The sequence below is a fragment of the Sander lucioperca genome, chromosome 4 (assembly GCF_008315115.2).
Source record: "Sander lucioperca isolate FBNREF2018 chromosome 4, SLUC_FBN_1.2, whole genome shotgun sequence".
Taxonomy (NCBI): Eukaryota; Metazoa; Chordata; class Actinopteri; order Perciformes; family Percidae; genus Sander; species Sander lucioperca.
Genome location: NC_050176.1, coordinates 32,499,384 through 32,524,798, shown reverse-complemented (window position 1 = coordinate 32,524,798; position 25,415 = coordinate 32,499,384). Strand labels below are relative to the sequence as shown.

General features: G+C 38.7%; 2 protein-coding genes across 5 annotated transcripts; both read left to right on the top strand.

Moving 5' to 3' along the window:
- Positions 1–2,271: 2,271 nt before the first annotated feature.
- Positions 2,272–8,831, top strand: trmo (tRNA methyltransferase O). The gene is made up of 6 exons (XM_031277040.2): positions 2,272–2,486; positions 2,754–2,887; positions 5,201–5,375; positions 5,946–6,103; positions 6,468–7,082; positions 8,094–8,831. Exons 1-6 carry the CDS (start codon positions 2,398–2,400, stop codon positions 8,327–8,329), a joined length of 1,407 nt encoding a protein of 468 aa, XP_031132900.1. The 5' UTR covers positions 2,272–2,397; the 3' UTR covers positions 8,330–8,831.
- A 2,388-nt stretch (positions 8,832–11,219) lies between these two features.
- Positions 11,220–24,350, top strand: spag5 (sperm associated antigen 5). Of its 4 annotated transcripts, XM_036000077.1 has the most exons (26): positions 11,220–11,373; positions 11,837–11,912; positions 12,001–12,126; positions 12,208–14,136; positions 14,191–14,606; positions 14,713–14,905; positions 15,082–15,198; positions 15,369–15,461; positions 15,565–15,699; positions 17,091–17,210; positions 17,311–17,403; positions 17,957–18,091; positions 18,198–18,291; positions 18,414–18,561; positions 18,732–18,782; positions 20,133–20,307; positions 20,598–20,731; positions 20,957–21,125; positions 21,398–21,545; positions 22,263–22,521; positions 23,055–23,187; positions 23,337–23,417; positions 23,504–23,653; positions 23,767–23,841; positions 23,979–24,059; positions 24,159–24,350. In XM_036000077.1, the coding sequence occupies exons 2-26, from the start codon at positions 11,874–11,876 to the stop codon at positions 24,228–24,230; spliced, it is 5,166 nt and encodes a 1,721-aa protein (XP_035855970.1). In that variant the 5' UTR covers positions 11,220–11,373; positions 11,837–11,873; the 3' UTR covers positions 24,231–24,350. The 4 variants fall into 4 exon arrangements, with proteins under 4 accessions (XP_035855970.1, XP_031132812.1, XP_031132814.1 ...); XM_031276952.2 differs by having other exon boundaries at positions 12,208–14,606; XM_031276954.2 differs by having other exon boundaries at positions 11,221–11,373; positions 12,208–14,606; positions 22,278–22,521.
- The last annotated feature ends 1,065 nt before the right edge of the window (positions 24,351–25,415 follow it).

Genomic DNA, 25,415 nt, shown 5'->3' with positions numbered 1-25,415 from the left:
CTGGATATTTCATGTATGTAAACTTGTATATATTGCTGGTAGTACTTAACTCAACAAGACAGTGACAGATACAGTTGTGTTCAGAATAATAGCAGTGTGTTTAAAAAAAAGTGAATAATGCTCAAAATCCTTAGAATAGCTTTTAATTCCATAATATCAATGCATTGGGAACACTGCACATTCAATTCCAAATCAAAACATGACCAAAATTGATCAAGTTTGTGTTATACCTTTACAGAAAGTGAAGAAATTAGGATAATATTAAAGGAGAATATTAGGCTGTTCAAAAAAATAGCAGTATTTGCATTTTTCTTTACAAACTCAAACATTTACTGTATGAACTGAAAAGTGTCTCAAGAGTTTGCTTTACTTTGAATCACTGCACTAATATTTAGTTGCATAACCATTATTTCTGAGAACTGCTTCACATCTGTGTTGCATGGAGTCGACCAACTTCTGGCACCTGTGAACAGGTATTCCAGCCCAGGACGATTGAACTACATTCCACAATTCCTCTGCATTACTGGGTTTTGCCTCAGAAACAGCATTTTTGATGTCACCCCACAAGTTTTCTATGGGATTGAGGTCTGGGATTGGGCTGGCCACTCAACATCAATCTTGTTCATCTGGAACCAAGACTTGGCTCGCTTACTGGTGTGTTTTGGGTCATTGTCTTGTTGAAAGACCCATGTCAAATGCATTTCCTCTTCAGCATAAAGCAACATGACCTCTTCAAGTATTTTGATGTATTGAAACTGATCCATGATCCCTGGTATGCGATAAATAGGCCCAACACCACAGTATGAGAAACATCCCCATAACATGATTTTTGCACCACCATGCTTTACTGTCTTCACAGTGTACTGTGGCTTGAATTCAGTGCATGGGGGTCGTCGGACAAACTGTCTGCGGCCCCTAGACCCAAAAAGAACAATTTTGCTCTCATCAGTCCACAGAATGTTGCCCCATTTCTCCTTTGGCCAGTCAATGTGTCCTTTGGCAAATTTCAACCTATTCAGTACATGTCTTTTTTTCAGCAATGGGACTTTGCGGGGCTTCTAGCTGTTAGTTTGCTTCACATAGCCTTCTTCTGATCGTAACAGTACTCACAGGTGACTTTAAGTCTTCTTTGATTTTCCTGGAGCTGATCATTGGTTGAGCCTTTGCCATTTTGGCTATTCTTCGATCCATTCGAATGGTAGTTGACTTTATATGTTTTCCCCTCTCCAATCAACTTTTAATCAAAGTCCGCTGTTCCTCAGAGCAATGTCTGGAACGACCCATTTTGTTGAGTATTACAGTGTGAAATGCACTATAACCAGCATGCACAACATTTGCTTCCTTCCTACCTTAAATAAGGGCCATAATTGATACCTGTTTCTTCACAGAATCAATCACCTCACTAATTGAACACAACACTGCTATTATTTTGAACAATTACAGATTCAATTACACAGAATGAGCAGCATGCATGTCATGACTGTTGGGTCTGTTAGGTTTCTATGACTCTACAACACTTACTAGTAAATTATTTGCCATGTAGAAATATCACTTCTACCAGAAAATTTGATTTATGAGGTTAGTGATGTTGGACTGCTATTATTTTGAACACAACTGTACATGTGAGATTTGTAATTGTAGGGAAACTGTAGAACATGTGCTAATAGGTTGTAGGAAGTTTATTGTATAAAGAGATTGAAGGACAGGGTGGTAGATATGGAAAGGGAGTGGAGCATCAAAGGACTGTTAGAGGTTACAGGTTAAAAGGGTTTTATTTAGTTATTTAAATAAAACAGGTTTAATATCCAGAATATACTTTCTTATAGGTTATTTTTGTGGGATGCTTGTTTAAAGTCATGATATTACACACTCCGGTACAGTAGGTGGCGGCACCTTAAGCGTTGGTTTGTAGCCCACCAATAAAACTAAAGAAGAAGAAGAGAAACTCTCACATATAATATTGTATTGTACATTGCATGAGGTGGAAAGACAGGTGTTTAAAGATAAGATTCAGGAGGCAGGACGGGAGTGGACTCTGATAGGGATACTGGGATCAGAAGGGGAGGAAGAGGAGATCAGGATCACCAGGAAGGCGTTATTTAAATTTTTAAAAGCTGCAGGGTTGTTGAATAGAATTTAAAATAATTATACAATGACATGATGATACACACTCCAGCACAGTAGGTGGCGGTATGCACCTAAAAGTTGTTTGCAATCCGCCATTAAATAAGAGAAGAAGAAGAAGAAGAAGAAGAAGAAGAAGAAGAAGAAGAAGAAGAAGAAGAAGAAGAAGAAGAAGAAACAACTCTCACGTGTTGTTGCTTTTTAACAGCTAGCTAGCTAAAAGCTAACTTTTTTTTCCAGAACTGCTTTTTTATCATTCTTTATATCAGTAAGATGAGTTCTCTGTGTGACTGCTGCGGCGAGCATATTAATAAACTGAATCAGCAGATTTCTGTGATGAGAAAAGAAGTCAAGAACCTGAGGTATGTTCACAACATCGCATAACGTTAGCACGTTATTGAACAATTGGAGATATGAATGTACTCTCAACCGTTGTAACAGTCAATTCACGTTTTGTGTGTTACCTTCTTTAGACATTATATTATCATACAACGCTATTTTTCCTTTGTAGACATTAAGTTGAATTGCATTTCATTGTGTTTATTTGCTGACTTCCCTTTCATAACATGTTATTTGTATTTCTTTTGACATGATATTTAACTTACTGGTATCTGATTCTTCTTTAACAGGCAAATGTTGGACAGTGCAGTTAGAGCTCATCGCAAACATATGATATCCATTCAGTCTGCTGTGGCAAAGACTGGACTCTGTGAACCTGACAAAGACCAGACACCAGCACCGCCAAAGGCTTCATTAGAGAAAGGTAGTTACCATTAGCACAACTGTAAAGTCACCCACAAAAGTATTTTTTATATATATAGATAGATCGATCCTGTATTGATCCCCAAGGGGAAATTCAAGGTCCCAGTAGCTTAAAGACATCACACACAACATACACATACATCACAAACAGGATGATTAAAATAACAAATCCACATGAATAGCATGGACAATAAAAGAAAAGATACCAAATAAAAAATCCACATGAATGTACTAGGGATGTATAAGCATGAGACGCTTGCAGTGACAGGGCAGGGATGGACCCTGTGATTCAGTATGCATAGTAAGGTGCTCTATGGGAGTGTGTGTCATGGTGGTAGTGCAAATAAGTCCAATAGTGCAAGGATAAAGTCTAGAGACCAGCATTAAATATGGACAATATAAGAGAATGATATAGACATAGTAATATAAAAACTATAGCAGTGCAAGGATAAAGTTTAAAAAAAGACAGCATTAAATATGGGCATTATAAGGGAATAAAGTAGACAGTAGGATAGACACAAATCAACAGTCAATGTTAGAGGTTTGAAGTAATAGGGTTACAGCCAATGTTCAAGTATTAAGTCAGACCTCAGTCCAGGCTGGGGGAAAGAGGGAGGGAGGGAGGGGTTGTGCATATGGGCTAATATAGCCAGTAAACAGTGTAAGCAGTAAACAGTGGGCCAGTGGACAGTCAGTACATAACTGTTGTTATAGGAGGTAGTGGAAGTGGTGGAGAGGGAGGAGAGGCAGACAGACTATGCAGAGAAGTCTCTCTCTCCTCTTCCCTTTAGTGAAGCATTGTACAGTTGTATGGCCCTGGGGACAAATTACTTTCTCAGTCTGTCAGTTGTGCATGGCAGTGTGCGTAGTCTTGAGCTGATCATGCTCTTCTGCTTTGTGATAGTGCTGTGGAGTGGATGACAGTCATTGTACAAATATTTTTTTCCCACCAGAACGTCCTCATATCATATTTTTTACCACTGCATCACATCCTATAAGATATATAGTAATTATATTATTATATTGTAATCAAACTTATATATCATATAAGACAATATAATAACTTTATTTATCCCAAATGAATTTGTTTGTGCCAAATGGGCTGAGTATACATAGTCAAATAAATGTGCTTTGGTATTATTTATTAATCTCTCAGATATTGTTTAATTGATTGATTAGTAATTTAGTCACAAGAAAAGTTAATAAATGAAAGCTGGCGACATCTTTAAATTGCTTCATTTGTTTGACCAACTTTCCAAAATCCAAAGGTTTTAAATTTACAATGATATAAATCAGATGTCAATCCAATAATCAAGTTAATTAGTCTTGCAGCACTAAAATAAATATGTATGCTTATATATATATATATATATATATATATATATATATATATATATATATATATATATATATATACACACACATACAGTGCTGCTCATAAGTATTCATACCCATGGTCAAGTTGACTGAAAAGAGGAATAAAAAAAATCATCTTTTGGAAATTGATCTTAATGCCTTAATTAAAAAAATGAGGAAAAATCCAACCTTTTAAGGACACCAATTTTTTTTGTGAATTAATAATGTATTGTAAATAAATAAATGTTCTTCCTTAAAATACAGGGGCCATAATTATACATACCCCTATGTTAAATTCCCATAGAGGAAGGCAGACTTTTATTTTTAAAGGCCAGTTATTTCATGGATCCAGGATACTATGCATCCTGATAAAGTTCCCTTGGCCTTTGGAATTAAAATAGCCCCACATCATCACATAGCCTTCACCATACCTAGAGATTGGCATGGTTTTATTTCAGTTAGCCTAATAGCTGGTTTGATTTGCATTGATATGGATCTTATCTCAGTTAGCTATTAGGCTAACTGAAATAAAACCATGCCAATCTCTAGGTATGGTGAAGGGTATGTGATGATGTTCACATATATATATATATATATATATATATGACTGTATTATCCAGTTGCAGTACAAAGTAGGAAAGCATGCAAGTGTAAAAAAAAAAAAATCCACAAAATTCTAAATACACACATTGCCAAAAATATAAAGAAGGTTGACAGTAAGGTTGATTCTTGCTGAGTTGCATATAAATATGTATGAGAAGAAGATATGTAGTTCAATACAAATAGACCAAAAAAAACACATAAAGGGAGGAGCAAAGTAAAAATGAATGTACTGCTTACTGTGTTAAATGACAAGCAGAGAAAAAAAAAACGTTTAGAAAGGTGTAAAAATCTGTGTTACACATTTTATAAAATGTTATGAACTGAAACAATGTTGTTATCTGTGTAACACTGGCAGGAAACATCCAGACAGTCCCCATTGGTTACATCAGTTCCTGTTTCTCTGTGAAGAATGGGACTCCCAGACAGCCCACTATTTGTGGCCCCTCAAGGGCTGAACTGCGCATCCAGCAGAGTGTCTTCAATAACCCTGAGCACGCTCTGGTGGGCCTGGAGCAATACTCCCATGTCTGGTAGGTCTCATACAGTTGGTGTACTGCATATGTATGCTGTACATCTTTCCCAGTCCAGTCCATGGTTTGGGGTTGCTATTACCCAAAATATTAGTGTAAAAGTGTTGTTGCTGGTTTCTAAGCAATGTTTTTCATTCCACTGACAATTACTCAAAAGGGACAATGCTGTGATGTTGTGATATTGAAGCACTGTAGTTTCAAATTGCTGAATGTGGGTTTTTGAGGTGTGCCTACAAACTGTTTTTCATTTCAACCTTCAGCAGTTATAAATACAGTTGATGTCCAGAGTATACACCAAAACTTTTCATTTTATAATTTGATTGCTCCAAAGCATATATTTAAAGTTGTTATAATGCGTTTCATTGAGACATTTTTAGTCTATTGCTGACCTTTCCTTGCTTGAATGAGTTGTCCTTTTACCTGTCTAATAAGACCGAATTAAGCCATGTTGGACTGGTAGTAAAAGCTGTATGAATAACATAAACCGCCTCTGCACAAATAAAGACTTTGTGTATTCACTGTTAATTTCATGCCATCCGTGTGATTTTCCCCCATTTGGTCTCCCTTCAGGATCATCTTTCTCTTTCACAAAAATGGGCACTTGAGCTACAGAGCCAAAGTGAAACCTCCCAGACTCAACGGTCAGAGAGTTGGTGTGTATTCGACACGCAGTCCCCACCGACCAAATGCCTTGGGCCTAACTCTAGCTAAACTTGATAAAATTGTAGGTGAGTGTCATAAACAAAAATGTGTCTTCAATTGCTAATTGTGTGTTTGTGTCTTTGTGAGGACCCATGTTTTATTCATGTCAAAATGTTATGTTTTTTATTTATGATGTCTTATTTATTCTTCTGTACAGCACTTTGTTCACTTTGGTTGTCTTAAAGTGCTTAACAAATAAAATTGGATTGGATGTTCAGATTTAGCAGAATGGAAACTTATGACCATTCTAAAATGTATAGACTATTTTTTTACTGCTTGCAGTTACATGAAATATACTAGAAGTCTAAATGTTCAGCGGTTAAATTTAACCTCAGCTACAGAAACAAGTAGCTTGATAGAAATTAATGCATTCCCTCCTTTATTTTCTAGGTGATACAATACATCTGTCAGACATTGACATGATTGCTGGCACCCCAGTACTGGACATCAAACCCTTCATCCCAGAGTACGACTCCCCCCACACAAGGGTGGGCTCAGAGCCTCATGATTCAAACACAGACCAACCACAGGTGACTACTGTGGCACTAAATGAGACAACAGATGTATTAAACCTTCATAAAGACTCTGATGCTCAGTCAGACCTAAAAAGTGAAAGAACTGATGATGATGATGATAATGATGGTGACTTAGAAAGTCCCCTCTCAAGAGACAAATCTGAAAGTGATATTCCAGTCACAGATTCACCTCAGTCAGTCAGTGCTCAGTTTTCCCTCCCCAAAGACCTACACGATGTGTTGGAGAAGGTCAAGGCCTATGTGTCCCAAAGGGACCTTTGCCAGCTGAATTGTGAGAGTGAAGATCAAGTTTCAGACTCTTCCAAAACCAAGCCACCAGAGTCAATGGTGAACCACCCTTGCTATGGAGAGGAGGCCTACAGTACCATTGCTGGCTGGATCAGAGAGCCTCCTGTTGGCAGTCTGGAGGTGCGCTTTACCCCTCAAGCTGAGAGGGAGTTGGCAGACTTCCTTCCCACACACCTATTAGGTACGCCAAACTTACTGTAAGCATTATAGTATGATATTTTTGAAGCCTATTGTCACAAAGGGTGCTGTTGTGTTTCTGTCCACGGGAGGGCGTTGTTGTGTAAGAGATGAATATAAAACAGCCATTCAGAATCTGCTAAAACATACAGGGAATTTTGACTCCTTAAATCTATATTTTGTAGTTTCTGTCTCCCTCATGAAGAAGTCTAAGTAATGACAACAAAACTGTGGTGGCGTCCACAGTCAAAGTCAGTCATAGTCAAGGAGGACAGGAGAATTAAAAAAACATGATGGATTCTTCAGAAGAGGTCATTATCTTCACTCGAGTTTCTGCGCGGGAAAGTCTCCGGACGACACAATCTTCTGAACATAGCCATACTGAGAAATACAGACGGAGTTGTGTGGAGCTGATGGTCTTCATTAGCTTTGTAGCAACTCATTTAGCAATGGCTTGAATGTAACGGACGTTCATTAATATCAAGAAGTTACGCACTAAAGCTTTAAGTTGCTGTATGTATATAAAGCCACTACATCTCAGCAATGTGCAATATCTAATCTGTCTACTGTTTTAGTTACAGCAAATTAATATTTTCTTATATAACATATATTTATATGTATTTTGTCTTTTGTTTTTTACCTATATTTTAATTTTTCTCCATTTCAAATTAGTGTTTAATGTGTGTATGCACTGTCAAGATTGATATCTAATTTCCTTGTTCTTCATTGTGCAATGACAAAGGAATTCTATTATATGCTTTCAATGTACTTACACACAGAACAATTTACAGTAAGATAGAAATAAACAACAAAGCTTAACAAAGCATGAAATAAAATTTAACTAGTATGTACGTACAAGTAGGTGAAAAAATGGGTGTGAAATGCATGGTCATGTACTGTATATGCATGTACAGTATGCGTTCTACATACAGTACAGCTTGCAGGATTAATATTTGACAATGATGGCTGAATGATGATTCGTAGCATAACAAGAGTGCACTTTTATGTCATACAGGACCCTCTGAAGGTGACAGACCAAGGTTCAAGTTTCTTCGCAGTTCAGAGGAGGCTGCTACCGCCATCAGAGGGGTGCTGTCAGCAGACCCACGGTCTGTCTACAGGAGGACATGCTGCAGAGACAGACTATTCTTCTTCACCCTGGACACGGCTGACATCACCTGCTGGTTTGGACAAGGCTTTGCTGAGGTACTACAGGTCCGACCTGTTGAGCAACACATTGCCTCAATGTGAGAAATCCTTTCAGTGAAAGCTTTGTTATTATTATTATCATATTTGTTGAGAAACAAAAACAGAGCCTATCAAATGTTCAAGGGGACGGTGAGGTACATCAATTTCGTATAAATAGATGAAATAAAAGATTTTTGAAACAGAAATACTTTTTTGTGCCTGTTTATGTTTTTTTGTTTATGACAGGAAGCTACAAGTATGCATAAATGATAGATGATGTATATTTAGTTTATTTCTATCTCTTGGTCCAGTACAAATGATCTAGAAATTGGAGTTATTGCACAAATGTAATACATTTTCAAGTTCTTCTCATGAAGTATTAAAGGTTTGCCCACTTCTCACATACATCTTCATGATTAGGAACATCGTTTACACGTTTATCTTTGGTCAAGACTTGTTCTGTACAGGTTTAAAAGTTTCTTTTATGTACCATTTTCATGTCTTTTTCCTAATTTGGATGAAGTGACTGACCCTTTAACCAACTGAATGATCATGAAAGAGTGGACTTATTTGTTTGTTCTTTATTATTTATTACTGGTATAACTCTATAGTGGTTTGAGTCAGAAAGAGAAGGGAGTGAGAGGTGGTGGCGAAAGGACAAAGGAAACATGATTAAGCTAGTTAGATGCATGGATTAACATCTTCAAAACCAGTCTTAAAATATCTTTTAAGGCAATGCATCTACATAGCTCTGAGGTTCAGCTGAAGTAGCCTAGCTTTACTGGTTTTTTTTTAATTTTAATTTTTATTTAGGGTAACCATGACAAAAATATTGTAACCCATGTTTTGAGAAAACATATTTGGTTCACTGGAAGTCTAAGACTGCAAGACCTTGTCTTTGCAGGTGTGTGTCCAAAAAAATGTATGTTAGCCTATGGCTCTATTATCACCAACACTCTGACCAACTTTAAACAGGTAGAGGAGCAGCTACGCTATACCAATAAGTGGCATTTGAATACCCCAATATGGCACAACGCGCACTTAATGTCTGGGAACAAACCCTTTACTTGTAACCAGTGGAGTGACGGAGGTCTTTATACTTTAGACCAGCTATTTAATGAGAAAGGTATGTTGAGTTTTGAGGACCTGAGAACTAGTTTTAAGGTCCCCAGGACATCCTTCTTCTTTTATCTTCACTTAAGGTCAGCCCTAAAATTCTATGGAGTGCCATGGGGAAACAGTCTTGAGGCACACCCAATCATTAAATGGTTTGTTGATTTTCCTGTGAGAGGATTAGTGTCCAGGATTTATGCTAAACTGATGCAAGTATCTATAGGAGAACTCCCAATAGTAAAGAAATGGGAGCGAGAGCTGAGCCCTGAGGGGAACGCAATTAATTGACATTTTCCATTGTTCCAAGCACCCAAATCACCAGTATATCCATTTCAACATATGCCATAGGACATATTGGACTCCCCAGAAGAGATACGTCTCCAAAGTCATTCCCACTCCCTATTGCACGTTCTGTCAACCTGAACAAACTGGAACTTTCCTGCATATGGTCTGGGAGTGTGGACAGGTGCATGAGTTCTGGAATAAAACAACATCAATACTTTACCCGATTGTTTTGTTACTTAATGACGACTAAATTACACCTGCTTGGGAGACAGAGGAAAATTTGGCTAGCCGGCTCAACTGCAACTAAGAAAATGATAGCTCAACGCTGGCTTCCCCACTCGCTTTGTATAAACAGTGGTTGGCGTATTTTCTAGACATAGTTATGCTTGAGCTCTCTACAGCAAGGATTAACAAAACCAAGTCATCAACTATCAACCTATGGAAAACCTAATGACCTCAGCGCCTCAAGAATTAGAGGAGAGTGATTAGGCAAGGTGTGATTTGTTTGTTTGTTTCTTTTGTTTTCCTCGAGACCGCAGAGGGTGGGGGGTGGGAGAGGGTTTGTGTTCCTGTTCAATTTGTGTTTCTTTGTTCTGTATGTTTAAAGTTAAAAAAGCAATACAAAATTGATCTTAAAAAAAAAAAAATTTGGTGTAAACACGAATATTTCTTGTATGTAACTGAGAGGTAAGGGTTTTGAATGTGAAACTGGAGACATATGAAATAATGAAAATAAATTATGCGAACTAACCTAAATGACCAGGGCCCAGTTTTTCAAAATTGTTTATGTGGATCAAATTGATCCAGATTTGGAAAACTCATGTTTTGCTATCCAGGATCACCTGATCCTTCTTACTTTTATGCCAGTTTTTTAAAGGAACATTGGATTGGATCACTGTGATCCAAATGCCAAATTTCAGGATTACCAAATCCTGTTTACCAGATCCTTAAATGGAACCAAAAGTGTAGCCTAAATACCAACAGGTAGGCAAAATACCAGTGGCCACAAATAGCCATTGTTTGTTTTAATTTTAAGAAACAGAAGCACTGTAAAAAACAAGCATTTTACATTCCTTATTTTGTTATAATGTTAAATTACAAAACAAAAACAATACTACCAATAGTCAAAAATCATTAGATGTGACATGCTTCATATGCTTCAAATATGAAGAAATGTATACAGTATATCATCAGTAAACATTGATTTTGTGATCATTCACTTAAAAAAATTTTTTATTTGTTTTTCACAAATCAAATCAAATCAAATAGATCCCAAACCGTGTTCAAAGTTTTGAAAAACCCAAAGGGCAGGTTTGATCCACATCAAATGTAAAATCGGATTACATGATCTGATCTTAGTTCGGAATCCCACTTTTGCTTTTGAAAATTTTTCATTTCATTTCCAAGATTTGATCCAATCTGTGATCCGAAATCCCACTGGATTACTTTTGAAAAACTGGGCCCAAGTGACGCAAAAGAGTGAAGAAGTCACTTCCAACTTCCTGTTGGCGGCAGCAGTGTGTGGGAGTACGCGGTACGTCCGCTCAGTGCGTGACACAACAACCGAAGAAGATAAATGGTCCAATAGCAGAGCTGACATTTGTGTTTTGAATGAAACGCGGTTGATGGCTGCTTGACGCAGGGTTTGTTTATCCTATCCTTGTAGCTTTTTGCAACGTTGGTTAAAGTTTGCTGGTACAAGTTGGAAGGTAATGTGCTTTTACTTAATTTCACAGGCCATAGTCAGTAGTTTGGTTCATTAAAAATGTTCGTTAGCTGCCGCCGGAAAGTGTGTGTGCAAACTAACTAGGTAGAGTTGACGTAACGTTAACTTACGTTAGCTAACGACTTCGGTAACGCTTTCCTAAACTAACGTTAGGAGTTTGCTAGCCCTACGCCCTTTCTAACAATTCTTAGCAACATATTGAGTGATATTTTATTGTTTCATCATACACCCAAGTTAGGCATGGTAAGTCACAGTATTAGCGTGTATCAATGTGCTAAGGCCAACTGCCTGTACTCGACACTTAACGTTCATATCAATAACGTTAGCTTCTTAGCTAGCGGGTGAACGTGATTTATCTGTAGAGACTGACGTAACATCAATGTCCACCAGTAAGTTTAATCAACATTTAAGCACACAACATTTTAAATCTTTGTCTTAATTTGCAGCTGTAAAATAAGTGTTCAGTCCCAGTACGCCGGAGTAATGTCCTCCAGGAAGTCACATTCCAGTGGGGAAGGCTTGGTAAGACTTTTGTGCTCTGTTATGCACGAAGTGATGTTAAATTATGATTTAACACGCTAATAATGCTTTGTTTGACTTTTGGTGTTAGCCTTCAAGCAAATTTGGAGAGCGTACCCCTCTGAGAAGTCTGCAGAATGAAATGCTGCATCTGTCAACTCCATCAAGGTTCAAGTCAAAATCACTACTCAATGCTGATGTTGTGAAACTGACAATGGTGGGTTTATACTATACTACTCCTATTGTTTTCTATGTCTTTGTGACTTTTTCTTACCTTTTCATTCATTCTAATCAACAGGGTGATGTACCTCTCTGTGACCCAGAACCCCTATTGCAGTCTCCTCCATCCACCAAAGTGATTCAAATCAATGCTTCCCCTATTGATACTACTACTACTGAGATAGCTTGTGGACTTGGAGATGTAACACTTAAATCCTTTGTCTGTCCTGGTGGGGAGGTTGAGGTTACAGGCTCATCAGTGTGTGCAGAAGAGAGTATTATTTTGCCCAACGACCAGGCTATGAAAAACATGCAAGAAACAGAAGATACAGTCCTCTCTGACACTATAATAGTTCAGTCATGCAGTGACCACATTGATCACCCCTACTACAATCCTGAGATGAAAGATGCTTCTTTGATTGACGTTGATGCAGCGTGTCTCTGTGAAATTTCAAACTCTAAACTAACCCCTGAAGACTTGGATAATGAACACGCCACACAAGATTTCAGAGCTTTTCAGAACAACTGCTTTGAAGAGAAAGATGTCACTTGGAAATCCTTTGTCTGCGATGGCGGTGAGGTGGAAGTTTCTGATGTCACCAGACTACAAGAGGAGACCATTGCTCTGCCCAAAGCACAGCTGGGCGAACCTTTACAAAACAGTGTAAATTTAACAAATCTCTCTGATTGTGGCCAATTATGTCAAGTGGAACACACAGATCATCTCTACTTTAGCAGTGAAAATGGTGTTTGTGTCATCACCACCTTCTCTGACACCACAAATACTCCTGAAAAGCCTGCTGATGGACTAAGTAATGCAACCTTCAAATCTAAACCTTCATTTAACTGCAGTGGAGGTGTGATTTCTGGTGGCACCAAACTTGCAGATGAGGCTGTTTCTCTACCAGCTGACCAAACTGCAACCTGCAGTTTGTCATACAATTATGGTATAGAGCCAAGCATGTTTGCTAGTGACCAATATGTGCAAAACAATAATGATCATTCAGATCACCCACACTGCAATATTGAAAATTACCCATTGGGGGAACCATTACCATTCAGCCTTGATGTTGTGGATGAGGATAAACCGATAAGCTTGGTGGTGCAAGATTGCCAGACTGGCGGACAAGCGGAGAATACGTTCACCTCTTTCATCAGTGCCGGTAGGGATATTGAAATGCCAAATGGCACTCGATTGTCTCAGAAGATGTTCCCTCTGCCTGACGACCAGGCTGTGATCTGCCAGCCCCTGGATGACAATGGTGTACCTACTTCCCTTACACAGGATCACATTCAAGATGACTATGAGAAACCTAACAGTCATGTGGAAAATGAAGAAGTTGTGGTAGCTACTGGGCCACCAGCTATCGGTACGTCTTCACTGACTAACACATCTTTAAAGGCATTGGATGATAAATCTGTTAAGTGTCAAATGCAAGAAACCTCAAAAAAGGACTTGATGCATCATGTGGACAGTGCATTGCCTACAATGCTTTATAGAATTGAGTCTTCTGACAGCAGCCAACTTGCAGCTTCAGCAGAGATTCCTACACTTGTGGAAGTGCATGAGGAACACGTCTCTCAAGTGCAAATCAGCAGTGAACCCCATAAATCCAGTGAGGACAAAGACTGTGCTCTCGGTTCACCTGGGATTGGACCGATTCTTTGTAACTCTGCAGAAAAACCTCGGCCAGAAAACCTCCCTAATGTTTTGAAAGTGCTGTCAGAATGTCCCTCCGTAGCATCAGGTTTGCCGTTTGGGATCCTCAGTCCAATTGTTAGAAGAGCCTCTCTCGCTGTATTAAAGGCTTTTAAGGGTCCTGCTTTTGACCAATTTTTGGCTGACGATTCTGCTCTCAAGGGTGGAACAAGCTTTTTGGCTGGTCCTTTTTTAAATTTGGACCAACCTGGGTTATTGGGAGAGCACCTGGTGAGCCCCATGCCACGTCCTCTGTTTAACTCTACAGCACTAGATTGCAAGCCCCAGCCAGACCCAGTCACTGAGTCCGTTGATGTGTGTGCAAAGCCTTGTGCAGTGTCCCAGTCCGACCCAGTCATTGAGCCAGTTGATGATGTGTGTGCAAAGCCTTGTGCAGTGTCCCAGCCAGACCCAGTCACTGAGCCCGTTGAGGATTTGGGTGCAAAGCCCTGTGCAGTGCCTCAGACTGAAGTGGAGGTTCTGGATATGCCTATGATTCCAGATGGTTCCCTTCAGCAGCAGCTTCGGCAGATGGCCGAGTTCCTTTTCTTGGCATCAGGAAAGATGGGTCCTGCTGCTATCTCCAATACAGTTCTGCATCCTGCTGCTGTCACGGTCCCACCGGCAGAAGCTACTCCTGCAGAATCCCACAGTGTATGTGTGGGCACCACTCCTGTGAAATGGTTAGACCACAGCGTCAATACATCTGGCCAGTTTGAGCAAAAGAGGGATTTCTCTGTGGTTGATTCCTGCACTCTGACTGACCCTCTCCTGTGGAAGTAAGTGTTGCCTCTGGATTAGTTAGGTTGCCAATTATTTATGAATATGACATGGTTAATTCAAATTTCTGTTTCTTCTGTGTCTGCTTTTCACTATTTCTGTCAGTCTACCTCCGGGCGGTCTTGAGGGTCTCCCCAGAAAAGAGCTGGAGCAAGGGTTAAGGTCTAGCATGATCACGGTTGAGGCTCTTGTGCAGCAGTTGGCTGCAGCCAGGGCAAATGGATGTTCTTCTGCAGGCCCTGCACCCTCAGACCTCAGGGAGAAACTAGTGCAGACAGACCACACTGAACTCAGTCAGGTAAGCACACATTCAGACATGTTTAAGGGGCTGACATTGAGAGATGTGAAGCATCTAGAGTTTGTACTTTTTGTAGGTTTAGTTCTTTTGCTATTGCAACATCTTAAGTTTCTTTTAGTTCATCCACAATCTCTGTTTTAATGTATTTTTTTTATTTTTTTTTTTATTTTATATAGACCACAATGTACAGAGACCTATATTTGGAGGCTCTAAACAGGGTTGGTGATTTGGAGATGGACGATAGTTCTCTACAGAACCTTACCCAGTGTATGCAGGACACGAGGGTCACCATGGTGAGACACAAACAATGACGCAACATGTTTTTATGTTGCCAAATTGTCTAAACTTTATAGATAAAAGGCTCTGGCACATGTTTTTTTTAATCATTTAACATTGAGTAGTGGAGTGACACACCTGATTTTGCTCCCTCATAACGGTGAAGTGTGTGCGTTTGTCCCAACAGACCTCTTTGAGTTGTGACACAGATGCTGCGCTCTCTAACATGAAGCAAATGGGAGACAGCGTCAGAGAGGACCATCAAAGCCTTGTTTTACATGTATGTAAACATGTCTTGCATGCTATAATTATCTTCTATTTAGCTTCTGTGTAATTATCCAGTGGGTATGAATTAGTTTGTGTATTTTGCTTGTGTTGTTTAGTACGATCAGATGAAGACTCTATTAAAGAAAACAAAGGAAATTCAGACAACAATGATGCAGAAGGTCAAAGATTCTCTTCTCCAAAGAGATGACATGATGATACAGATGGAGGAGGCCTTCAGAGTCAAGGAGGCGGTAAGCACGGTGACAAATCTCTTAATTGTTAATGTGACTTAAGTAGTTCAATGTATGTTTTGTCTCCATGACTATTCCAAACAAAAAAAGCGACTACTGCAGGTTGAGTATTTTGTGTTTTTTGTAGGGCTGTCAGTATTAACACGTTAATCGCGATGCGATTAAGGGCCGAGCATAACGCGTTAATTGTTTTTAATTGCATGCCGCCATTTATAAAAAAAAATTTTTTTTTACCACTTCACTCGGCTTCGCGTCGTGCCTAACAACGCCCCTTAGCTGTTCTAAAATCACTAGAATCTAGCTAGGCTGCTATTTTGACCCTTTGCTGCACCTTTACTTATCATCAAGCTGTCATACTTCCTCGTAACACATCCTGCTGCTGCAGGCATGATGGATAAAGATGCTCTTTATTTTCCAAAACTCCCGGACGGCTCAGTAGACAAGTCAAAAGCCATATGCACATTGTGTAAAGCCGAATTAAAATATCGCCAAAGCACGTCAAGCTTGAGCTACCACCTACGAGCTAAGCATATAATTCAGTTAACGTGACTGAGGTTGATGCTAGCGGGCTCAGGTAAAGCACTATTTTGGAGAGTGCTACTTGCCGACCTGTGGATGAAACCAAATCCCAAAAATTACTACAGCTCTTGCAAAATGGGTGGCAACTAACTGCAGACCTGTCAGCATCGTAGAAGTCGCGGGTCTCAAAGACATACTACGGTTGGCATGTTCTGAATTGTGCAATGACAGTCACACATTTTCTTTTGTTTACAGTAAATAAACAAATACAAATCTTAAAGTCAAGTTCATAAAGTCACTTTCTTTGTATTAATTTGATTCCCAATCAAGATACACTGGTAAGAATTGCTTTCCATTGTTAATATGTACTTAAAAACTGTTCTGAAATGCAAAATAATAGAATTTTAATCATGTGATAATACGTGATTAATCGCGATTAACTATAGAAATTCAGCGATTAATCACGATTAAGAAAAAAATTAATCGTTTGACAGCCCTAGTTTTTTGTATTGATTTAAAAACCGTAATTTAAAAAAATTAAAATAAAACGGGGCTATACTAGTCATGCTTTTGTTGTGATAAGATAGAATAATATTTAAAGAATTTGCTGATATTGAGTTAGGACTAAACTGAGGCATTTAAAATAAATATAAATTTAAAAAAATTGCAGGCCTCTTAAAGCTTAACACTTTGTGTCAGGAGTGGTAGTTTTCTGTCTCTGGTGGGCCTAAATACAAGTACAGAAATGATTATGGAGAATACTATTCAAACTGCCTTCCAAAGTTAATTTGTTGTTTATTGCCCGTGATATTCTTTTTTTAGCATTCTTTATTCCAGGAGCATTTATTTTGTGTCTGGTTGTCTGTTTTCAGGCCTTCAGTGCGATGGAACAGCTGAGGACACACTGTGCCACAGAAATCTCAGAGCTGGAGAGGATTGTGGGGTCTCAGCAAGAACTGTCAGCTGCCCTAGACCAGACTTACCCACAACAGGTACAGAAAACTGGCAAAAGCAAACGGCTCTACTTTAACCTATTCAGCATAACATCAATCGGAATGTGTTTACTTTCTCCTTGTTTCTCTACTAATGCAGGTTGCATTAAACCAGGCCTGTACTGAAATGCTAAATTCTGCTTCTGATGTTTTGTCCACAACCATGGAAGAACAATCCAGTTTGATGAAAGAAGTATGTACAATATATCATTTTAAAAGAGACTCAAATAAGCACTGTAGGCATGTAACAGTACCATCAAGGGCTGGGCGTGTTATAGTTTTGTCAGCATAAACCTTAACACTTTGCCTTTTTAAATATTCAGTAGAAATTAAAAAAATTCTTTATTTAGTTTGTAAACCGTAACTCAGAGTGATATTCAGGTTCTGTATAAATAGTACAACAAAGTGCAAATCTAAACAGTAGCCACATTAACAGGCAATTATGTTCATATCATGATATTTAAAAACAATTAACGGTATTATTGAGAACGGTATGGCACACCCCTTCATCATACAGCATGCATATTTCCAAAGTCCCAATCTGCCAGCAGGTTCAAAAGAAAAGATGGACATATTGTTTTAATTGTAGTTTGATCTCTGGCATTTGTTCACAGTTTAATAACACAATAGTTGATCAAATGTTGCACCGTTAAGTGGTGTTTTGATTTGTGACAGCATTTACCACTTTGTTTTAAATGCATTAATGCTCATAATACGGATGCTTCTGCATGGTCATGTTTCCACAGCTCTGCAAAGTCAGAGGCCTGATGCAGAAAACTGCTCCCATGCTTCTGAAGCTGAATAAGAAGGCAGCTGCTGCTTTGAGAGAGAGGGATGAACACATGTCTGCAAGAAACCAAGCTGTTGAAGAGAGAGAGCAGGTCGGATGTTTATACTGTATTTGGGACACTTTGTGAATGACTTTTCTACTTGTCTTATAAGAATGAGGATTCTTTTTATATTTTTAAATGAACTTGTACCCAACAGATCGAAGAAGAGTTAAACCATGCTTATGTGAATCTCCAAACTGCCAGAGAGCAGATTGGTGATTTAAATCTGCAGGGGACAATTCTGACCTCAGGTGAAAAGTTGTTTTGGTCATTTCATTCCTTTTCTTTTCAAATAGTTGAATGAACGGTCAAAATATTTTTCTTTATCAGCTTATGAAATTGCTAACATTTCCTTCTTTTCCTTAAATTTCAGAGATGGGTGTGCTGCGTCAGAAGCTAACTGAGAGAGAGGAAGAGAGGGGTCCACTGGAGAGGAAGGTGACAGAGCTGTCTGCCACGGTTTCCTCCACTTTGGCTTCCTATGCCTTCTTGGAGCAGGCCCTTGGTGCTGAGACTACAAAGTATGATCCCCACAGCAACACTGATTTGTTGATGGCATACATGTGCTCAGGAACATAAAAGGAAACGCATACTGAAATGCTACTGAGACATTTTTATTGAAGGGGATCTTGAAGAAGCAAAAAGTACTTACTGAAATATAGCATGGTGTTAAAACAAATTGTTGTTTCAGGTTGAAGCAGTCATGGAAGGACATCCAGCTTGCAAAGGACAGAGCAAATGAGTAAGTGGTGACTGATTATCTACTCATTAGTTTGACCCAATAACTTTCAGGTTGAAATGGTTTGATTTGATATGAAATATTGAGTAAAATCGAAATGAAGACAAATAATTTAAAGAAAGTATCTTTTGTTAAAACGGCTAAAACTTTCAGACTTCTTTATACCTTTTTGTTAACTTTACATTTATTTCTATATGCAACCATAAACCAATTTAGTAAAATGATGTGTTTGGGGGTATCCCCACTTTGTTTTCATATACTCTGTTTGGTTAGTAGGAAACATTGTGCTGCTGACAAGCTGCCCAGACAGTTGTCCATATGCAGTATATACGGAGACAAGTATAGTATTTTAAACTACTGAAATTATGACAGAAGAATGGGAAAATCTTGTTCTGAGAGCAAAACAAACTTCCTACCACGTATCTACATGTCACCCAGGGCTCGACATTAAGTGGAATTTTTTTTTTTTTTTTTTTTTTGTAGGGCAAGTGGAAGAGAAATTGACTTGCCCCATTGGACAAGTTAAAACTCAAACAAAATAAAATGCCATGTTACTTCACGTTATGTGCCACTCATTACGTCTATTTTACCAGTTTTTTTTTTATTTTACCGATTTGAAACAAATGTTTCCCCACAATCTGTCGAACCAGTGTCAAACTCAGAATGCTTTGATTGGCCAATCAGGAGTCGGTCCAAGTAATAATCGGCCGCAGTTTAAACATACATTTTTACCTGCCTCAGAAAAACAGTGGTGGAGACTGGGGTGGAGAGTGATGTTTCTTCAGGCTCTGCAGCCCGGCCAAGTGCCAGGGATAGCCCCAAGAACAATTAACCTTACAACAACCATAGCACCATACGAATTAGAAAGGGAAAGAAAATTTGTCAACATTTGGAGAGATGAATTCGACTGGGTGCGTCTCTGAAGGAGTAATGTTCTGCAGGGTCTGCCGGGGGCAACCCAACTTGGCTGACCAGTGACGTTAGCTAGCTAGTGTCGTCAGCTGTGTACCTAGCAAGCATTAGCAGCATTTGTATCGGTTAAATGTACGTAGTTAAATATCAGCTGATATTCAACTGTAAAGTAGCTACACCTTTTAAAGGATCCCTAGGTAAATCAGCCTCTGTCAAACCAGCTTTCAACGGTTTGTTCAAATTCTGACATTAGCAAAACAAAAACAGAAATTATAAAATGATAAATCTTTACCCAGACAAGTGACTTTTGTGCATGGACAAGTGAAACGTGAATGTACTCGTCCAAAGGACAAATGCCTCAAAAAGTTAATGTTGAGCCCTGTCACCTAAAATGGTACAACTAATGCCCACTGCATGTGTGTTGTCTGTGCTTGGGTTCAGGTTGCAGACGTCACTGGGTCAGTCGGAGCAGCGCGTCCACGAGTTAAGTCGCGCTCTGGCTCAAACTGAGGAGCAGCTCAGTCAGCTGCAGGTCCTCTCACAGTCCCAGAACCTGCAGATCCAACAGCTCCAGGACGTTTGCACACAACTTGGTGGTGTGCGGGAGATGAACGAGGTAAGTTTTATAAGCTTACCTTGAAAGAGATTTATATATTACACTTGGAGAACCTTTTTTAAATATTGACTTGAAATGTTTCTGTGATAGAGCCTCTTAGACCCTCTTATTACTGCCTTTATTGTCTGAGAAGACTGAAGCATAACACAATTACACAATTTAACTTTATTTACCCAGTCTGCTAGTAGTCTGGTACTGGATTATTTTCTACCCTAAAAATCAAGACTTCATACAGCAAGGTGCTGTCATCATAGTATGTGACTTCTGTTTTATAATTGTCTGTGTGTCAGTTCTTACAGATGGAGAATGAGTTGGCGAGGGAGCAGGTAGTTGAAAGTGAGCGTATGGTGATGACCAACCTGCAGGCACTCCGTGAGAGGAACATCCAGTGTGAGGACCTAAAAGGAGAACTTGGTCAATTTCAGTAAGTTATGATCTTATCTTTTTTTTGCTTTCCCTACTTTTAGGCTTTATAGTATATTTGATCAAGATAAAAAAAAAAAATCTAAGAGGGTAAACATAAACAAGTCTTTAGTCTCTGTGTGCATGCAGCTATGTTTAAACTTCAACAAATCTGGTGCGAATCTTTTAATTTTTTTAAGTTGTTTTGTATACTAAATTATAACTTGTCTGTTTATGTGTGATGCAGGCTTGAGAACAGGAGTTTGCACAAGGAGCTGGAAACCACAAAGTCCAGAGCCAGTGCAACCCAGCTGGAGCTTGGAGAGAAACTGGCACAGGCGGTCACTGAAATTACGTTGCTGCATCACACACTGCGAGGACTGACCAATGAACTAAATGCAGCGCTCAATGACCAGGTAACTCAAAAGAACTGCTTGACACAACCTAAAGCAGAAGAGCAGCTGGATTTCAACACCTTTGTCCCACTTACATATGTGCCCAGGCTTATATTCTTATACATAGATACAGCATGCAAGGCTATAACTGTATTTTCATACATTTCATGGTGTACAACATTTTTAAATTTTTTTTTAAAGGCGAGTAATACTGAAATGAACTGTAATTAAGTGGACTGTTGCACTGTGGAGAAAAATGCACGTTTTCATGCAGGTTTATGTTTTTTTTTCAGAAACCAGAACCACAGAAGGATAAAGAGTCTCATGCAGTCCACACCGTGGAGCGTCGTCACCCATCCGGCTCCTTTGTCGATAGCATCATGGTTGCATTAACTGCTGAGAAGGAGGAAGACGCCTCAACAGAGACACCTCCTGGATCAGGTACTGTAGCTCACCCCGCATGTCCCTAGAAGTGATAATTTTTCCAAATTGTAATGGCTATTGGGCTAATAAGTGTATTTCAAGACCTTGAATGGCTGCCTTGGTTCTTTTAAGAGACAAGACTGTCACCGATTTAATTTACTCATAAAAGCAGCCTATTACTTTCTTAACTCTGAACACAATTAGCAACTTTCAGACCGACGCAGTGATGCTGGTTAAAGCCATGCTGGTGGTCAGTCTGAATGGGTCAAGGTGCTTCAACCAGCCTCACTCCATGATCCACCTCCAAAACTCAGGTTGGACACTTGCTGCTGAGTATAAAAAATCATCCTGTGAAGGAAGGTTAAGAGGCAGTTTCCCAAAAATAACTAAGAATGTTTCTCCTTTAAAACATAGGAAGTGACAATGTGTTGTCCTGCTGTAAATGGCATTTTCTTCAATACTCTATTATACTTGTTCTGTCTACATTATCTGCTGTCGCAATTATCCCATTTCCCCTACAGATAATAAGCTCGGCCATGGATAATGTATGACTGGAACTGCCCTTTTGTATTTTGAATTAACACGCCTCTGAGTAATTTTGAAGCAGTTATTGATTTGCAGAGATAGCATCTTAGTTACACGGACCATAATGAAATAAAAAATAGCGCATGTACATCTAATTACACGACTCAAACTCAGTTCAGAGAAAGATTCAATGTCGTCTAAAGATTTAAGGCACTGTCTCTTCAGTTCCCTCAGACATGGCAGAGCCACTGTGTGAAACTTTGTTCAGCGAGACGAGCGCCTTCACACGCATTGCCGTCACCCCTAAAAAGAATTTCGGTGCGGTGGAGTCTGAGCCTGAGGAGGAAGATCAAAGCAGCATGGCAGAGCTGTTCGCTGGCTTGGGCAGCACTGTCACAGAACTTCTCAGCACCCTGAAGCTGCTGCGACAGCATAAAGATGCTCAGCTGGAGGAGCTGCACAACACCATGTAAGTGCAGTAAAATGTGTATGTGGTGTGGAGATGAAATAATGCTGTGTTCACACCAAACTTTTTTTTATTTATTTTTTATTCAATGAATAACTGCTCAGTTAATAAAATGTTAGAAAAAAGTATAAAAGAAAAAAAATCTCCAATAGATTTGATTGTTAATTAATAGAATTGGGAACAAATCAAGCCAGCACTCGATACATTAGTGTCATGTAGAGACTGTACTGCTGCTACTAATGAACCATTTTCAGTTAGTTTCTCAAGTCTGTAATGTCAGCTCACTTCACCATGTTTTAGCATGTAGGGCCTTTGTCAGAGGTTTGGTATTGAGATGGTCAATCTGTAACACTGAAGAGGTGACAATAATTGTTAGTTAATATAAAGAATTCTTAGAAGAATGGGTTTGATGTTTTCTTCATATTTAAAAAAAAAAAAAAAAAAATTCAGAAAAGCTTGAAAAACAAAGTAAAGTAATTTAAGGTGGTGTGTGTATGTGGTCTTTGTTTTCCAACATTATCTAATGCATTTTCCAGCTCTGGCCTGCAGGTGGAGCAGCAGGCTGCAAACAACAGACACGAGGCGGAGGTGTTTGAGCTTAAGCATCAACTCAGCCGTCTGAACAGCCTGTTTGAGAGGGGAAATCAGGCACTGCAGCAGAAAGCTCAGGTCAGAACTACTGTACATAGTGTTGACTTCATCTATGATGCCTAACAAAATTCAAAATGGGTTACAAAACAGCGCCCACTGATGGGAATTATCTTGGTGACCTGAAGAAGCACTGAGAACCTTCTTTTAAAAAGATTCTCCTTACACAGGATGAGAAAATGGTGACAAAGTTGATGGCAGAAATACAAGAGACCCAGGAAACTCTAATTAAACACAAGACTGACAGTAACGTAAGGCACAATCTATATATATTTTAAAAACACTCATACAGTTGGCTTAATGTAATAGTTTATTTTTATTTGTTAATTTTTCACAGGAATTGCGGAAGGAGGTGGTCGAGCTTCGCCGTTCTCTCCAGCAGTCAAAGGTGGAGTCTCAATTCCTGCGGGAGGAGTTGATGAAAGCTGGTAGCCAGTCAGCTAACCCGGCACATTTCATGGAAGAGAAGATTCAGTTATTGAGAGAGGTATGATCCTTTCACTTTATGGTGTGAGAATTGCCAGATACTGTGTAGTTATAATACTTTTTAGGTTATAATTGAGGAAACACTTCAGGTCTCTTTGATTGTTTTATCTGTAGGTGGAGAGACTGAAGTTGAGTCTTCAGGAGGGGGAGCAGGCCAGAGTTAAACTCCTTGATAGAGCAAAAAGACATGTAAGTATCGGCTTGATATACTGTAGTAGACATAAAAGCACATAAAAATCTGTTTATTCTTCATATGTAATAAAAGAAGAAGTGTGGTATAATTGAGGATGTAATCCGGTGGTTCACAATGTTGTAATGTCTCACAGCAAATGATCCACCAGACCAACCAGCAGAAAAGTGAGAATGAGCTTCAGATGTTAAACAAAGTGATCAATAAAGTCAGAGAGGTGAGGTTCATATTGTTTTTTTTCTGCCTTCTGTCAAGAGTGTAAATACTGTATGTATGGATATTTGAGGTAATTATTGTCTTCATTTTCTCCATGCAGGCTCTGCTGTCTTTGCCGGTGGTCGTGAAGAATTGTGAACAACTCCAACAGCTTATTGAATACATCGGCTGACGTGTTTGCCATTGTCACCTGTGTTCATTGTATTTATGTCTGTTATGTTTTAACATGTCCTTGTAAGTGTTAATATTTTTGTTATGATTGCAATAAAAGATTTTTAATCTTATGGATCGTTTTTGCTACTTATATTTGACTTTTTTTTTTTTTTTTTTAATTTAAAGAGCAAATGCAGTGATACAATTTATAAATGGTTTCAAAATGTTTGCCTACTTTGTGTCCGCAAACTATTGAAAATACGTCTATGTGCAGCAGAGTGACAGGTGAAATATTGTTTAATTTATTTGAAGATTAATTGAGACTCCTTTGCCAACAACAGCATCATTTTGATGAGTAGCCACTGAAATGAACAACATGGATTAAGGTCTAGTTGCAAAGCCAAACTAAACAGCACTGCTGTGTGGCAAAAAAATAACATAAATAGACAAATCATTAATCCCAATTATTTGTATGACAATTGTCAACTAAAATTGTGACCGCCCTATGCACACATAGACATGTGCTGCCCCAAGCTGGACAACGAATTTTACAAATGATTTCAGATTATTTTTTCTCAGATGTCTAGTTTTACACTTGGTTTTAATTTTAAGCATTTGTATACCAAAGCAGTTGATGGGTTTAATATCTTGGCCCAGTATTTAATTCAAGTCATCAGATGATGGTTTATTCAAAGAAAAATGTCATAGATGTAGTAGTAATGATACCTGAACCCTTTCAGGTTATCAAATTTGGTTTTGGTCTATACACAACTTCATTCAGAAGATGTGTCCTGTCTGCCTGCTGTGTTTAAACAGCATCTTTCTTCAGAAACAAAATGTATATTAAATTTCCTTCCCCCAAAACTTTCAGCAATCATCAGTTACAGTTGGCACAGGTGCAATCATAGTGTTTTCATGTACAATTGAACTAAACCTCAAATATGGATGGATAAGCTGCACAAAAATGGCAGAGTTTTCCTTTTAAGTTATAGCTTAATGTTACGGTACACAGTTTCCGGTTGCTGTTTATTGGTAATGCCAATTAGGAATGACACACACTTGAGTTTGTTTAAAAGTCACCACTTTTTTTTTTAGATATTGTTTGTCTATTTTTAAATTAAATAAGGGCACTTTGTCAAAATCAACCTCATTTTTTTTTTTTTTTTTTTTTTTTTTTTTATTACAGGCTACCATTAGACCATAA

What these genes read in the sequence shown, in the direction of transcription:
- spag5 (XM_031276952.2), top strand. Translation starts at nt 11,874, where the DNA reads ATGTCCTCCAGGAAGTCACATTCCAGTGGGGAAGGCTTG. An exon ending in CTGTTGAAGAGAGAGAGCAG is followed by an intron (nt 18,092 to 18,197) that starts GTCGGATGTTTA and finishes TGTACCCAACAG; the next exon opens with ATCGAAGAAGAGTTAAACCA. An exon ending in ATGCAGCGCTCAATGACCAG is followed by an intron (nt 21,126 to 21,397) that starts GTAACTCAAAAG and finishes TTTTTTTTTCAG; the next exon opens with AAACCAGAACCACAGAAGGA.
- trmo (XM_031277040.2), top strand. Translation starts at nt 2,398, where the DNA reads ATGAGTTCTCTGTGTGACTGCTGCGGCGAGCATATTAATAAACTGAAT. An exon ending in AAAGGCTTCATTAGAGAAAG is followed by an intron (nt 2,888 to 5,200) that starts GTAGTTACCATT and finishes TAACACTGGCAG; the next exon opens with GAAACATCCAGACAGTCCCC. An exon ending in TAAACTTGATAAAATTGTAG is followed by an intron (nt 6,104 to 6,467) that starts GTGAGTGTCATA and finishes TTTATTTTCTAG; the next exon opens with GTGATACAATACATCTGTCA.